The following is a 16789-nucleotide window of genomic DNA, read 5'->3' on the forward strand; positions in this document are numbered from 1 at the left end:
GATCCAACGGTGTGTCAGAATGAGACCTATTAAACCTCCCTGCAATGTTCAGGGCGGGGTGTGAACAAAAGCTGGAGCAAATGCAGGAACGTCCAGATCAGAGCAAGCCACAGTTTAAACATCTGTTCTGGTCTACTCCAGTTTATCATATAATATCATTTGACATGAGCACTTTGTCTTTGTGAAGCCAGCACTGTAAGCATGAGCATTAACTGACTACAAAATGGGGGGTGAAGTGATGGTAATGCCATCAACTCCATCTCAAATGATCTACTGATCTGCCATTTTTCAACAGAACATCTACCTTGGCATATACTGGATGTTATGTTAAGGCTGGGCGATTATGGCAGAATTCATAATCGTGATTATTTTAGTCAATATTGAAATCACGATGACGATATGATTTCTCAGAGTTTGAAAACATCATGCATTTATTGAACTTAAAAAAAGTCTGCAAAAGAGTATTACCTCAGACTTTAAATGTAATTAAACTGAAAAACAACAAAAATAAACAAAAATTAATGAATTAATTCAATTTGATAAACTACAGAGGGACATCATTTGAGAGCATTGTTGTCAAACAGAATGCAGTACAGTAATCGCCCTATCTCCATTATTTGGTTTCATAATCGTTGGTAATTGAAAATAAGAAACACCCAGGATCCTGGACATGTTTGGATCATTCATAAGAACCATTCCACACAACTGACTCAACTCAAGCTCCTCATGAGGTTTGCATTGGTGCTCTGGGGCAGTCAGAACTCCAAAGATCAGGATTGGGCAACCTAGGATCTATTGACCTGCCATTGCTGTTACATTAGGGCTGCTCAATAGGGCTGCTCAATTACTGCAACTGATAAACATGATTATTTTTTGTCAATACTGAAATCACCATTACTAAATACAATAACTAAAAAATGCAATCCCCTGACAACCTGGTGATGATCATCTAACATCATGACCTCACGGCAATGCTCCTCCTAAACCTACTAGAAGGTCTTCGCTGGATTACTCCAATAAAGGCAGGATACCCTTGATTTAAAAGAAAGGATAAATGAGCAGGTGTCCCAATACTTTTGTCAATTTCAGTATATACATAAGCAGGACAGTTATATTTTTAGGGAAACACAGAGATCTCCCACCCACCCTCCTCCTGCATCTTGGACGCCCCATGTAAATGGGCGATACCCTCTCTAACCCAATTCTTCACTAATTTGGAAATATTGTGCAGTTAATGAACTTTGTTTTTAAATTGTTTGTAAAAGTGAATTTCCTTAACTTGAAATATAATGAAGATGCTTTACTGCATAATTATCTCGATTGTTTTGTTTTATAATAATTGAAAATAAGAATCAATTAATTGCCCAGACCTATGTTACAAAATGGGCTTCAAAATGTCCCTGCTATATATCAACACACAGGAACCTGAAAAGGTTTGGGAAGTTCAGAGACCATTCAACACAACTGACTCAACTCAACTGACTCAAAACAACTGACTCAACTCAACTGACTCAAAACAACTGACTCAACTCAACTGACTCAAAACAACTGACTCAACTCAACTGACTCAACTCAACTGACTCAAAACAACTGACTCAACTCAACTGACTCAACACAACCGACTCAACACAACCGACTCAACACAACCGACTCAACACAACTGACTCAACTCAACTGACTCAACACAACTGACTCAACTCAACTGACTCAAAACAACTGACTCAACTCAACTGACTCAAAACAACTGACTCAACTCAACTGACTCAACTCAACTGACTCAACACAACCGACTCAACACAACCGACTCAACACAACTGACTCAAAACAACTGACTCAACTCAACTGACTCAACACAACTGACTCAACTCAACTGACTCAACTCAAGCTCTTCATGAGGTTCTCATTGGTGCTCTGGGATCAGGATTGGGCAACCTAGGATCTATTGACCTGCCATTGCTGTTATTGCTTTTTTTAAAACCTCCTTAAAAATGAATTTTCATTGAACTTTAAATATAAATCAGATGCTTTAAAAACAAACCAAACATGATTAATAAATCAAACTAATTGAATCTCAATTATCTCAATTATTTTATTTCGTAATAATTAAAAATAAGAATTGATTAATTTCCCTGCACTATATTAACACAGGGACACTTCCAAAATATAAGAACCATTCCACACAACTGACTCAACTCATGCTCTTCATGAGGTTCCCATTGGTGCTCTGGAGCAGTCAGAACTCTGAAGATCAGGATTAGGAATCTGAAGTCCAGAAAAGGTCCTTTTTTCCGAGGCCATACAAAAGAACCTTGCAAATTCTCAACATATGGTTCTGTAGAGAACTACAACTCTTCAGTAAATGGGATTAAACTGGTCAAATAAAAAAAAAAATATATATATATATAATATAATATAAAGATTCTTTAAACATTTAACAAGTCCCTCATACACACTTGGCTCTTCAGGCACCCAAAAGTGGTGTTTCCAGTGTGTTGCTCAATGAACCATTGGCATGGCCGTTTTTCTAAGAGTGCGTATAATTTCTATGGAGTCTACAACCACCGCAGATAGATCACTTTCTAGACAGAACTCAGTCAAGAAAGCCTCAATTGTACGCCGCCCTGCCAACAGAAGCCGAACTAATAATATACGTTTCCCACACAGTCGCCAGCCCCTTGTGAGTTCAGCAGGCACGTCGCTTTGGCCAGAAATCAGCCCCTGCGGTGGGCAAATCCATACTGACCGCTTATAGCATTGCACAACAAATTTAAACAGGAAATTTAAACAGGAAACCACTGGATCTCCCAACAAACCCAGAGGACGAAAAAAACAGTGGCAACATCCTTCATTACAGAAGCTAGTCCCGTCAAAGAGCAGCGAAAGTGGAGGCCAGTCCCGGTGTCTTACCTTTGAAGGCCAGGTACACTCGGGGAGCGGAGAGTGGCGGGATGGAGTTGAAAGGGTTGCCCTGGACGGACACAGCCGAGAATGCGCAGACCAGGAGGGTCAAGGTCCCCAGCAGGAGACTCCTCATCCTCCGCATGATCACTCCGTCCAAGCAGAATCAGTCAGCCCTAGAAAAGGAGAGAACAAGAGGGACGGGGTGTTGATCTGATAACCCATGAAGACCCTTAGAATAAAGGCACTTAGAAGATGCCTTACAATGACCACTTTTGGTTCCTTAAGGAACCTGGTTTGTCATAGACATGTGTGAGTGCCAAGAACCCTTTCTAAAAAACCTGCACTGATGTAAAGGTTCTTTAACAAGTCTAAAGAACCTTCTTAACCAATTTAAAGGTTCTGCACACGCATGCATCTCTATAAGAAACATGGACACACATCTTAACGGAACCAAAAGTGGTTCTATTGTAACACAGCTCAAAGAACTCTGTTTGTAATCGAGACATGTGAGTGTAAGGAACCTTTGACAAGTCTAAAGAACCTTCTTAAGCAATTTAAGGTTCTGCACATGCATGCATCTCTATAAGAAACATGGACACAGATCTTAACAGAACCAAAAGTGGTTCTATTGTAACACAGCTCAAAGAACCCTGTTTGTAATAGAGACATGTGAGTGTAAGGAACCTTTAACAGGTCTAAAGAACCTTCTTAAGCAATTTAAGGTTCTGCACATTCATGCATCTCTATCATAAACATGGTTACACATCTTTATAGAACCAAAAGTGGTTCCTCTGTGGCATTGCTCAAAGAACCCTGTTTGTAATCGAGACATGTGAGTGTAAAGAACCTTTAACAGGTCTAAAGAACCTTCTCAACCAATTTAAAGGTTCTGCAGGCTCACACATCTCTATGAGAAACATGGTCACACATCTTAACGGATCTAAAAGAGGTTCTATTGTGACACAGCTCAAAGAACCCTGTTTGTAATCGAGACATGTGAGTGTAAAGAACCTTCTTTCCCAATTTAAAGGTTCTGCACACGCATGCATCTCTATCATAAACATGGTTACACATCTTTACAGAACCAAAAGTGGTTCTATTGTGACATTGCTCAAAGAACCCTGTTTGTAATCGAGACATGTGAGTGTAAAGAACCTTTAACAGGTCTAAAGAACCTTCTTACGCAATGTAAAGGTTCTGCACACTCACACATCTCTATCATAAACATGGTTACACATCTTTACAGAACCATGTTTCTAATAGAGATATGTGAGTGTGAAGAACCTTTAAAAGTGGTTCTCCTATGGCATCCCTCACAGAACCCTTAAGAGTATAGGTTTAAACCGCAAACCTACAGAGAACCCAAAGTTAATCCAGTCCATTCATCACCTAATGAAGCGTCTGAGCTCTACATCTGCAGATGTACACACCGCTACGGACACAGCACTGACCCACACTGCCACATGGAGCTCACAGACTTGGTGGTCTCGTGTCCACGGGCGCTTCAGACCCTAAGTCTCCAGTCAGAGCGAATAGTGAAGACCTGTGCTGCTAGAACATCTCCAAACCCCATTATTCCGCGCCTCCCTTTTTACGCACAGCTCGCCTCCACAGCAGCCGCGCTCTAAAGCTCCAGACTGACGCTGATCCTGATCCTGATCTTAGAATAAACACAAATCCCACCGGCAACAACCAGCAGGTCCGCCAGCGACCAGCCGACCAGCGCTAGTCTCGTGAAGGGACTATTTTAGGGGATTGTAAGAAAGCCCATCGTGACGCAATAAAGCAACCCTCCTACACTCCACACGCTCCGGACAGCACGCGACAAGCAAACAGAGGAGATTCACCTGCAGTCGAGCCCAAGTTGAAGGCGTTTAGTCCAGTGAAGAGCAGCCCGTGAAGGCGCGCGCCGCGCGTGTGTGTGTGTGTGTGTGTGTGTGTGAATGAGCGTGTGTGTCCTGCGCTCTCTCTCTCCTGTGGGGCTGAAATGTGCGGGTTAAAGCGCGCTCAGCTCCGACCCGCCTCAGCTCCGCTCCCTCAGGACGGTGGGGGAGCAGGTGGGAGAAAGGAGGGGCCGAGTGGAGACCCGCCCACTGGGCGGAGATTTGGGTTCGAGAGGGTAACGCCCATTTACATGGAGCGTCCAAGCTGCAGGAGGAGGGTGGCTTGGAGAGCGCTGTTCCTCTGCATATGCATATACTAATATAATGGACAAAAGTATTGGGACACTTGACTTTTTTTTTTTTTTTTAACTAGATTTTGGAGGAGCATTGCTGTGAGGTCACAGTTCTTCCACTGCTCCTCCACAGCTCAATGCTGCTGGGGGGCTTTATACCCCTCTAGTGCACGCCTGGTATTAGGAATGGGTCAATAGGTTTATGGTTATCTGCTCATCTGATCCAGAGAGAGCGTGTGAGCAATGCTGAGGTTGATTAGATGAGTCTCCAGAACATCAGACATCTCAGGCTCAGAGACAGCCTGTAGGATTGTAACAGATAAGGAGAGATTGCTAAATGGTCATGTAGAAATGCAATGTGACCTGTGGACCCTCATCAAATAAATCAGTATAAAAAATTGGAGAAAATGTGGGATAATAACTGCTTCAGCAACAGCAGTGAAATATACTGCAGACACTGGTGTCATTTATTGATAAATATGGTTAAATACTTTTCTGCACTGTATATATTTGTAAACATTTTATTAAGTAATAATATTTATAATATATAATATTATATTTATACAAATTATAATTGTTTTTTAATCTGCAGGAGTTAAGGCAAAATGCTTATCCAACTGACTACACTTCCTCTGACTGACCATGGTGACATCATTTACAAATTTGGATCTAAAAGGTTTGTCCAGAACCTCGACCCTCTCCACCAGTCTGCTGTTCATCATTGTGCTCTTTATTCACTGGTTAAAGGCCTTCTTTGACTACCTGACATAAAACCCACTGATTTACACTCAGCTGTAAAACTCTACCTGGATCTTGTTATTGTGAGCCCCTTCAACCAGAATCTGCTTCATATAGCAGCAGGTTTTCAGTTCATATCAAGACAGAAATCCCTAAATCCGGCAGCAGGCTACTGCCCTCGGCTGGTCATCTTTTCATTTGGCTGCTGCTAAGGACTGGAACACGCTAACAAGGAATACTAAAACTGGACACTATTTCTGTCATCGCTTTTAATTTGAAAATCCTTTATTTATACATAATTCTTTATATATATATATATATATATATATATATATATACATTATATAATATATATAATTATATAATTGAATGTCATTGTATACACACACACACACACACACACATATATATATATGTACATATATAATTAGATGCTAATAGTAAAATTATAGGCTAAATAAAAGCCTAAATTATTGCACACTTTGCTCTTGCTCTTTTTTTTGGCACAATACACAATACACACACACACACACACACACACACACACACACACACATATATATATATATATATTTCTTTCTTTTCCCTATGTATTTTTGCCCTTGCTTTTGTAAATAAAAATACATACAATATTTCTTCTCATATTATTACACATCATTTTGCACACGTATTTTTGAAATTTATAACAGCAAAAACTATTACAGCATCACGTGTCACAGCAAATAACCCATCCGTGTTTAACAGGACATTGTGTGTTATTTAAAAGATGTTGCCATAAGAAGGTGCAGAAGGTGCAGAGGGTGCAGTAACAGCGTTAATCCCGTACACCTCATGTTAAATTTAGTGAGGATCTGCTCCTCTCACTCTGCTGGCTGTTCTCTCTGACTGCGCTGGGAAAAAGCCTTCACAAACAAACACAGTGCTTCAACCAAACAACACCAGAACACATTCCAGAGCCAATCAGCAACAGGGGGTGCAGACTCCACCTTTAATATGAATATTACTGTAGCTGGCTGGGTCTCTCTCTCTCTCTCTCTCTCTCTCTCTCTCTCTCTCTCTCTGTGCTCACAGATGGGCTTGATTTGTCCAGAGTGGGGCAGTGCGTACATTACTGCCCCTATTAGACAATTAAGACAGTCAAACTGACCCAAAGTGGAAAATCTCTATAAAGCAGCTTGTGTTGATTATTGTCCTCGCTGTGTTCTCTGCATTCTGCCAGGAACTCTGCACCGTCAGAAAGATTCCTATCATCTTGGTCCGATCTCATACACCTCCCAAAACAGGGAGCAAGACAGAGAGAGAGAGAGAGAGAAAGAGAGAGGAGAGATCTGTCCGGACGGAACAGGAGGGATAAAAACAGTCTTAGTGTTTTATTTCGGGGGAAGAGTTGTGGGTTTAATGCAAAACCCGGAGGATTAGATGAGATTTGCTGTGGCTTTGCTCCATATCGTCGAGGCAGCTCTGCTTTTGGAGAGATTTGGGCTTGATTTCAGTCAGAACTGCTGAAGCCTCTCTCTCTCTCTCTCTCTCTCTCTCTCCCTCTCTCTCTCTCCTCTCTCTCTCTCTCTCTCTCTCTCTCTCTCTCTCTCTTTCTCTTTCTCTCTCTCTGTCTCTCTCTCTCTCTCTCTCTCTCTCTCTCTCTCTCTCTCTCTCTCTCTTTATCTCTCTCTCTCTTGCTGCTTTAACATGTCAGTGACAGCCAAAGAGTTTGACCACAGGGACGCCGCTCAGACTCATTCATCACTACCTTTGCTGGGAAAAATACAAGACATCTCCAAAAGGATGACCTGAGGGGGGGCGGGGGGTGGGGGGTGGGGGGGGCTGGGGGGTTTCCGAGTGTCTCAGAGCTCTGTTGTGCTACCACAATGGCTCGGGGGTCGCAAGTTTAAATCCCGAACCATGCTGCTTTGCCATCGGCAGCCGGAGTCCAGGAGAGCACAGTTGGTGGGTTGCTCTCTCTCACTCCTCATCACTCATCAAATCTGTTAGCTGGTGTGGCGAAGCTTGGGACCCGGCACTTTCCTCCAATCACGTTGGTTGTCGACTTCTCAAAAAATAAACAGCGGCTGGACAAAAATATATAACCCCTTCCATCTCTGAGTGTGGTCTGAATTGGCACCTGCTCATCTAGCACTGCACTTCTCCACAGCTCAATGAAGAGGGTCTTTTTTACCTCTCTAGCAAATGTTTGGCTTTGGGAATTGTAAAATTAGCCTTGCATGGCTTCTCCAGAACATCACGTTCTCCTGGCAATGCTTTTCTATGGAGATTATGTATGTATGTATGTGTGTGTGTGTGTGTGTGTGTGTGTGTGTATGTGTGTGTGGATTTGAACATTGTGTCCGCAAGAGATCCACATTAAAGTAGCTGAACGGACCTAGGAATTAATTTCAATGTAATTAGCTGACCCATCTGCGATGGACTGGTGCCCAGTCCAGTAGGGATTCCTGCGTGCACACAATGATTCCATGTAGGCTCTAGAACCACCAAGACCCTGATCGCAATCAACCCCTAGGTAAAGGCTTTTATTCCAGTGAGATACATGGACAAATGGCCTGCAAATTCATTACCTCTTACAGCTATACTCACACCTACCCAAGAATACAAAATCCAGGACTGGAAACTGGAATCAAGGTCCAAACTTGGAGACCTCCGTTCTTTGGCATCGCTCATAAATTTGATGCACCTCTGTTGTTAAGATTGTAGATGGTTACTGCAGAACTTTCAATAATTAATAAAGGATTTTATTAAGAGAAGGAAATCTTGTGTTTCACTCAGTGAATCAGTGAATTTGCCTTGGATCCAACAGTCAACGGAAAGGACACAGCAGTAATTCTGTCTAATCATTCTAACGCCCCCTACAGGTGAAGACTTTTGTGAAACATACACATTGTTGCATGTAATAGCATGTGTGATCTCCAATTTGTTCCTCAGACCTTTGGAATGAACTTGGCCCGGTACATCACAGATGCCACGTGTCAGGGTTTGCTGCATGTGGAAATAAGCGAGCACACCAGTCAGTTGCAGCAAAATGATCATCATGAGCAAAATGATGCAATTTGACTGCTGTCCAAAAGGGCATGATAATAGAGTCCTGGGCAAAGGGTGGCAGCATCTTGAAAACCACTAACTTTGTGAGACATTAGCATGCTGTAGCTGCATGGTTTTACTATACTTCTCTAGTACAATTTCACATCTTCTACATTAGTGGAAAAAGTTAGCTATAACAGAGCTGTAGGAGAGTCTCTGAGTCTGAGAACGCTGCACAACACCAACAATCAGGTTCTAATAAATGAACATCCAGAGTGCCTGAGTGTCAGTGGATACCCATGATTGTGGTATAGACATGGGATTTAGGCCTGTATGGCACGTAGGCCGTAGCTTGTGCTTCATATGATCTGGCCATAACTTTTGGTGACAGTCTTCGTGGATGAACATGTCATTACCGTCCTTAAGGCTCAGAACATTTTATCTATTTTCCTATCACATGATTACATAATGATTATGTATGCATCTCCTCTTCTCAATGTATATATACTCTGCCTTTCTGACCAATAAACGGGAAATCATTTGAGGACAGACCTGTCTCTGTCATTCTTTGAGTTCCCCCCAGCTGGCTGCAGGATCGGGAAGGACGGAGGGCTTCATGCTTGTACAGCGCTACACCACCATTCAATCTGTTAGGACATGATTTGATGTTTAAACTGAATCTCTCTCTCTCTCTTTTGACCAAGGTCGATTGACATCTCTATGTACACTGAAGTGATTGGACATGCACTTCCTGAAGTCTCGATTTCCAAATCGCTCAGTTCTTATCGGATCATTTGTCCTTCTGTGATTTGCTGTTGCTTCCAAACAAATAATACATTATTAGCTAAATATCAAATAACAAATAAACATGATCAAAAATGATCAATATGACAACCAGTGTCCATAAACATTTGCACAGATAGGTACAACACTCTCCAAATCTCTCCAAACCCACTCTTCAGAACCTAGTGTATGTACTGTGTTCACTGGATGGAAAAGAGAGAGAGAGGGGGTGGGGGGTCAGGGCGAGATTGGGGAACAGCAGAGATTCATCATCCATCTCAAGTGGTTGAGGGAGGGTTTGGGTCACTACACTCTCTGACCCAATAAAGCATCACTGAACACAATCTGTCACTCTCAGTGTCTGACACAGCGAGAGCACTTTCCTCTTCACTACACCTCTCTTATCCTCCATAAAAGATTCATTTCTTCACTTATTATTCATGTTATTTCTTATTGGTATGCCTTTCACACGCTTAGACGTCTCCAAATGGGAGAAGACATCAACAGGGATCATTCCACACAATTCAGGGATGATCATTACGGCTAAATTTGACAGTTACTGACAATATTCCGTAGCAGTGTTGATCCTAGAGCTGTGCAAATGGGGGAAACTAGGCCTTTTTGAAGGCCTTTAAATCCATAATCAATAAAATAAAATAAAAATATTATAGAAAATAAAAAAAACGCTGCATCTCACCAACATTCATCTGAACATTACTTGAACACACTCACCCATTTGAAGCATTTGGAATATTACACTAGTCACATGTGTTAAATTACAGTATTATATAAGCTCCCCGGACAAACAATGAGACACCTTATGTGTTTAAGGTGGTAGTAACTCCAGGCCAGGGCTGGCCGGCCAGATTTTCATTTGCCCCCCCCTCATCCCCCCCCCCCATACCAGCAGCTCAACACCAGATGCTTCATCATTCCAATATGCTGAAGCGCCCAGGCCTTATATCGACCACCCAGGCAGCGCAAATCTGCATTTGCCCAACAGCAGGAACTGATTAACCTAGTATCGCTGAGCCAACTATGACAATACATTCATATAAAAAAGCTTGTACCTGTGTAATACCATTTTATTTTACATTAATATTCAATGGCAATTTTAAAATACAGATTTTTATCATGATATATTGGTGATTTTGGGGGCCCCCTGGGGCCCTAAGCGGCCGCATAATATGAGTTCTGCTTCAGGCTCCTGCAGGTGGCGCTGCACGAGGATGATTAGGCTGAAAATACTTGCAAATACTGTAATTCTTAGACTGAGAAAAGGTGGTGCAATGCGGTGAGCGTCACATTGGATGTGTGGTAAAATGGGTCGCAAAGCTGATGTTAATGAAGCATATGGTCAGACAGGTCTACCAGCAGTGGCAAAAACTCCACTCTGCTCCATATGTTGATGGTTTGCAGCTCCCTGTGGAGTGTTCTCTCAGAAATTGGAGGTGAAGGACATGTACTGACTACATATTTAAAAGTAATTATACAATAATTTAAATGTTTATATTTATTTTATTTATTTTATTTATTGCCTTTTGTACTTATTGTCTATGCACCTTGTCTTGTGTCTTGTACTACTGTACCATGTCATTACTCATTAGCACCAGAGTCTAATAGTCTAACAGTGTTTCACTGTACTGTACAACCCTGTATTAATATAATAACTGAATTTATTTGAACTGAATTAAATTTTCAGACTAGGGTTCAATTCCCCAGCCAGGCAAGCAGACCACACTGCACCAATAAGGGTCCAGGGGCAAGACTCCCAACTTCCTAACAAAGCTGTATAACATAATTCACATGTACACTATCTGTCCAAAAGTTTGTGGACACCCCCAAACTCTTAATGAACGCATTAAGCAACTTTAAATTGCACTCATTGCTGTCACAGGCGTGCAAATGCACACACACAAACACACACAGATTGTCTAGTCCCTGTTAAGAAGTGTTGCCAATAGAATAGGACCCTTTGGAGCAGATAAACATGAATCTATTTGCACCGTGCTGCCTAATGCCAGGAGTGGGAGTGGGCTAGAGGGCTATAAAGCCCCCCAGCATTGAGCTGTGGAGCAGTGGAAGAACTGCCCTCTCTGGAATGATGATGGTGCTCTATCCAATACTTTCCGGATGAGTCTGGGAGTTGAGTTGGGTTGGTGATCATCCAACATCCTGACATTCTAAATGCAATCAAATCCTCACAGCAATGCTCCAATTCTTCTTCAAAATCTAGTAGAAAGCCTTCTTCTCTGGACAGTACAGACAGCTACTCCAACAAAAGCAGGATTCATTTTTTGAATACCCTTGATTTCATAAGAAACAAAGAACGGGCAGGTGTCCCAATACTTTTGTCCATATAGTGTAAATCACTCTGGATAAGGCTGACCTCTGTCTCTGTCTCTCAGAACTTAAAGAAAGCTGTGATGAAGATCAGATGATGAGGAGGCTCTCCTTCATCACCTGTCTGTTTGCTATGCGTGCGAGATGTTAAAAGCAGGAGACGCAGGTCTGAAGTCTCGGTGAGTAAAAATGACTCTCTGCGCATGCTCCTCAAACAAATGCGCCGCCGGCGTCGAGCCATAGAGGCGAACTCAAAAATATCTCCTTCTGATAAACCCGAGCAGAGACAAAGCCCTGCCTCGCAGCCCGCATGCAAGTGAGAACGTCTGCGCCGCGTGCATGGGACTGACTTCTCCAGGCACACACACAAACACACAAACACACACACACACACACACAACAGGTGTGAAACAGGGACGACAGTGACACCCAGACACGCGGCGGCCTTGATCTTCACACACCAGCCGAGGCAATTACCACCCAGAGCACGCTAAAGTATCTCATTATCTCTGCAGAGCGTCTCTATCAGCTCAGTGCTGAAGAACAGAGAACCCAGTCTATTTTACACACTCAACAGCAGACCTCCCTGAACGAGGGAGCGCTCGCTTGATTCGACGGTGTGTTAGGCCTTCCACTTGCTACTTTAAGCTGCACCCATTGCTGACACACATGTGCAAATGCATACACACACACAGCTTGTCTAGTCCCTGTAGAGGAGACATACCACCAGTAGAATAGGACTCTCTGGAGCAGGTAAACATGAACCTATTGGCACCATGCTGCCTAATAATGCCAGACGTGGGCTATATAGAGGGGTATAAAGTCCCCCAGCATTAAGCTGTGGAGCAGTGGAAGAACTGTGTTCTCTGGAATGATGGATGGTGGTGCTCCATCCAATACTTCTTCTAGGGTGAGAGAGTTAGGTAGGGTGTTGGGGATGACACAGCAATGGTCCCCAAAAATCTAGAAGTCTTCTTCCCTGGACAGTAGAGACTTAGAGTTACTAAGTGAGACTAAGGCTAGTGAGCAAGCCATTGGCAACAGCGGCAAGGAAAGACACCCTGAAAGCAAAGGTTCCTCCAGGCAGTCTGGTACACTTTTAAAAGTATAAGACCCTTGAGGACATTTTGGAGGGTCTTCAGTTTGGAGGAACTGTGGAGGTCTTCAGGTGCTTTGAATGAATAATTTTCCTGAAGGTTCCTCAAATTGAGAACCCTCCAAAAGTCCCTTAAGGATCATACTACCTTCTAAATCCAGCACTATCAGTTCCCTGGTCAGATAGCTGTGCCTGTTTTCTGTGGCAAACAGTACAACAAGGGGCAGCAGAGGCCTAAAGGTTAGAGAAGCAGGCTTAGGCCTAGAAGGTCACAGATTTGATGCCCTGGACGTGGGGGCGGGGGAAAGAATGAAGGAACAGTGCTTTCTCCTCCCTCTATGTTCACAGCTGAGATGCCCTTGAGCAAGTTACCTAACCCCCAACTGCTCCCCGGGTGTGTTCTCACTACCTCTAGCCATTACTGTGTGTATAGCATACAGGATAAGCTAGGTTTCTACACTCACCACCAACAAGGTTCTTTAGAACGATTCCAAAGAAGACGTTCTGGTTTCCTAACGTCCTAAAGACCTTGCAGAGGGTTCCAGATCCAGGATTGGAAACCACTATTCAAGATCATCACTGGCTAGTTTATGACAACAGAGCCACACTAGGCTCTAGGCTGGACATTTTTTGGGTGACAATGTCAGTGTTATTGCTGACCACCACCCAAATGATATCTACTCAACAAAGGCAACCGGGGTAGAAAGGGGGGAGGATTGTAACCCATGCATAATAACAGATGGGCCACAGTCTGTAACTGCACACCTACTGTATATAGCGGACCCATAAGGTTGGTAGATTCAGTGAGTGTAAGTGGATGGGGACTGTGCTTCTGTGCACCATGACTATCCGATAGGTCATTATCTTGTTAAGTGCCTGTATAATCTTCATTGCACACAGGTTCTGTCTGATGCATGGCTCTGCACAGCAGCTCTGGTGCTCTTCTTTCTTAATATAAAGAACTGAATCATGTTCCATAGCTCTCCAATGACTCTCGAAAATCCCATTTAGAGTCTTGGTCTGTTGGATGCATCGAGCCAGATGCCGTGCAGTTCAGATCGAATCAAAACGGGGCTTGAGATGAGACATATTTCTTTTTTCCCTGCTGGAGGAAATTAGATTTGACAGTAAGTGCAATCCTGTAAGTGGGCTCCTAGTCCTTCAGATCACTCTGGTCCAACGATTGCTTAAGCGAGAGTGAGTGAGTGAGTGAGTGGGTGAGTGGGAAAAGTGGAAGGATCCAGTGGAGGAAAACTTTATTACTTGGGAAACAGTTCTGCCATTAAACTGTCGGAAAGTGCAGGCTCACTGGAAAAGGCCGCTGTGTTCTGTAGGTTCCACGGAGGTTAGGTGACTGGAGGCGGGCCGTGCCAAGTTGCAGTCGAAACAGAGTGGGACATGCCCTGAAAAACACTGACAAACATGGATGATTCATTCAACCTGACCGATGCCAAATGGACATGATAATTTTCTTGTCAAGAAGTCAAGAGTTTTTTTTTTGTCCTCTATAGTTTCAAATGCAAATCGCTCTTAAAAAACACTTTCCCACCACAGGGACCATCATTTCAGCTCTTTTAAAGAACAACCCCTTCACACTGAGTTTGTGTCGGACGGGAAATGTGACGGGGTGGAATATAATTTGCTGTTACTCTTTGTTATCAAGGTCAGACCTTTCAACATCAAAACCTTCAGTTTTTTAACAGTGGCATGACATGACCTTTCAGTAAATAGTGAGACAAATCCATTTAGAAATTTAAATTTAGATTTTCTTTGTTTTGTGTATCGCCTCAGTGAAAAAAAAAGGAATTAACTGCATTTAAAACACACTGAGAATCTTCTAAGTATGTAAATATACTAACTGCTATTTTAAAAATGTTAAAATACATAATATTTTATATATTATTTATATATTATGCTCTCATTAAATGCTCACAAGTGAACTTTGATTGCACTTAATATAAAAAAATATATGAAGCAAAAAAATATCATATTACAATGATGGAATTTATTGTAACTGTCAGGCCTTTGTTATCGTGTCCTCGTCCAGGGGGATCCCAGGTCGCCGCCCACAGGCCCATATAAGGACTTCCGCCTCATTTGTGTTCATTTTGTGTTCATGTGTTGCACCTGGGACTGGGAGCATTTAAAGAGCCTCGCTTCAGACTGTAGTTGCCATGATCCTGTTAGCTGGCATCTTGTCTTGGTCAAGCTGTCTTCAAGTCTGGTTCTCGAGGCAGTTCTGTTACGTCGTGTCCAGTTCACACTCCCCGGCAGCTCTAGATCACAAGGCAGTTCCATGGCACACTCAGGTTAGGCTTGCCCTGTATCTCGTTCAGGTATCCGGTTGTCCAGTTATCGCTGGATTCACGTAAAGCGTTGCTCTAGTACTCAGTTCTAGTTTCCCCTTTGTATCGCCCAAGCTCAGCTTGTGGCTGCTTTCTGTTCCCCCCTTTTTGTATTCCCAAGCTAGGCTTGAGGTTTGAGTTTCCCCCCTTCCCTTGTCCTTACCCCAGTATATCTCAGCTCTGCCCCTGTCGCTCCCTGCTCCTCCCAGTCCCAGGTTTGTTTTTTTCATCATTTGGTTTGTCAGGTTCTGTTCTTCCATCTCTGCAAGTGTTCACCCTGCCTCTGTCCAGCTGCTCATGCCATGACAGTAATAACATTTTCAATAACATTTCTTTATGTTATAATGTATGTCTTATTCTTCACATTTAAAAAAATAATTTGCTTATATTTCTACTTTTTGTTTATACTTATATATTTTTCTATTTTTTATTTACTGTATATGTGCGTACCATTGGATTGCTCCTCAATTTTGTTGTACACTGTGCAATGACAAGAAAAGCATCTCATCTTGTATCTTTATGAATACATTACTACAAAGTATACTTTTAAATAAAATTAGCTTAATTAAATTTTATATCCTTCTTAAATTATTGTATTAAAATAAATTGTCATAATTTCTCATCTTTTTATTACAATATTTGTTACATTTAATACATTTCTATTACAATGTTTATTACATTACTTTGGATGCGATGGTGTTTCTGAGTGGGAACTAACTGTCATATGTTTGTCATGTGTGTCAGTAAAAATTATAAAGTTATATATATATTACATATTGTTCACAAATTAACAAAATAAAGTGCAGTTCTGATTGAGTAGTTCTGTTAGATTAATACATAAAGAAAAAATATATAATATTAAATGTATAAAACATAAACGAAGCTCAACAATTGTGGTTGGTGAATTAATCCAAACTGTTTTCTTTGAGTGTCATTTACTTTAGGGTTAAAATAAAGAAAATAATAATAATTTTGTATAATTATATTTTACATTACATTTCCATACATGTGTTTAAGAGTGGACAGATCTAAGCAAGTGTAGAAAGATGTGATCGTGTCAAAGATTTGATTGTAATACTTTTTGTTACCTTGTATTCCTTGAATAATTTGCTATATATATATATATATATATATATATATATATATATATACATTTTTATACACTATGGTGTCACTATAAACACATTTAACTCTTATGCAGCTTTTATGAAATGTCTCATCTACATTTGCACACACATACAATGTATAACCTGACGCAGTGAAAACAACCAGGTACACACTCAGGATCTCCATGATTAGTCACAGATGCAGTGAAGCCATTTCCACCAACTGTACTGCAGCGCAACCAACCGGGTGAAATCCATATGGGCTCCAATT

The 16789-nt window shown here is 41.9% G+C and overlaps 1 protein-coding gene across 2 annotated transcripts in view; it reads right to left on the reverse strand.

The window, feature by feature from the left end:
- The window catches only part of sema3fa (sema domain, immunoglobulin domain (Ig), short basic domain, secreted, (semaphorin) 3Fa), a 91815-nt gene extending 86893 nt beyond the window's left edge, over positions 1 to 4922 (reverse strand). Inside the window, exons 1-2 of one of the 2 annotated variants that reach the window (XM_072684888.1) lie at positions 4749 to 4922; positions 2908 to 3074 (exon numbers count right to left, since the gene is read on the reverse strand). In XM_072684888.1, coding sequence (XP_072540989.1) covers positions 2908 to 3043 — 136 coding nt within the window. In that variant the 5' untranslated portion in view covers positions 3044 to 3074; positions 4749 to 4922. Of the gene's footprint in view, positions 1 to 2907; positions 3075 to 4500; positions 4557 to 4748 lie in introns of those variants that run through there. The other variant, XM_072684889.1, reaches the window with a different exon arrangement.
- Between the last annotated feature and the right edge of the window lie 11867 nt (positions 4923 to 16789).

The sequence above is a fragment of the Salminus brasiliensis genome, chromosome 7, assembly GCF_030463535.1.
Source record: "Salminus brasiliensis chromosome 7, fSalBra1.hap2, whole genome shotgun sequence".
Lineage (NCBI taxonomy): Eukaryota > Metazoa > Chordata > Actinopteri > Characiformes > Bryconidae > Salminus > Salminus brasiliensis.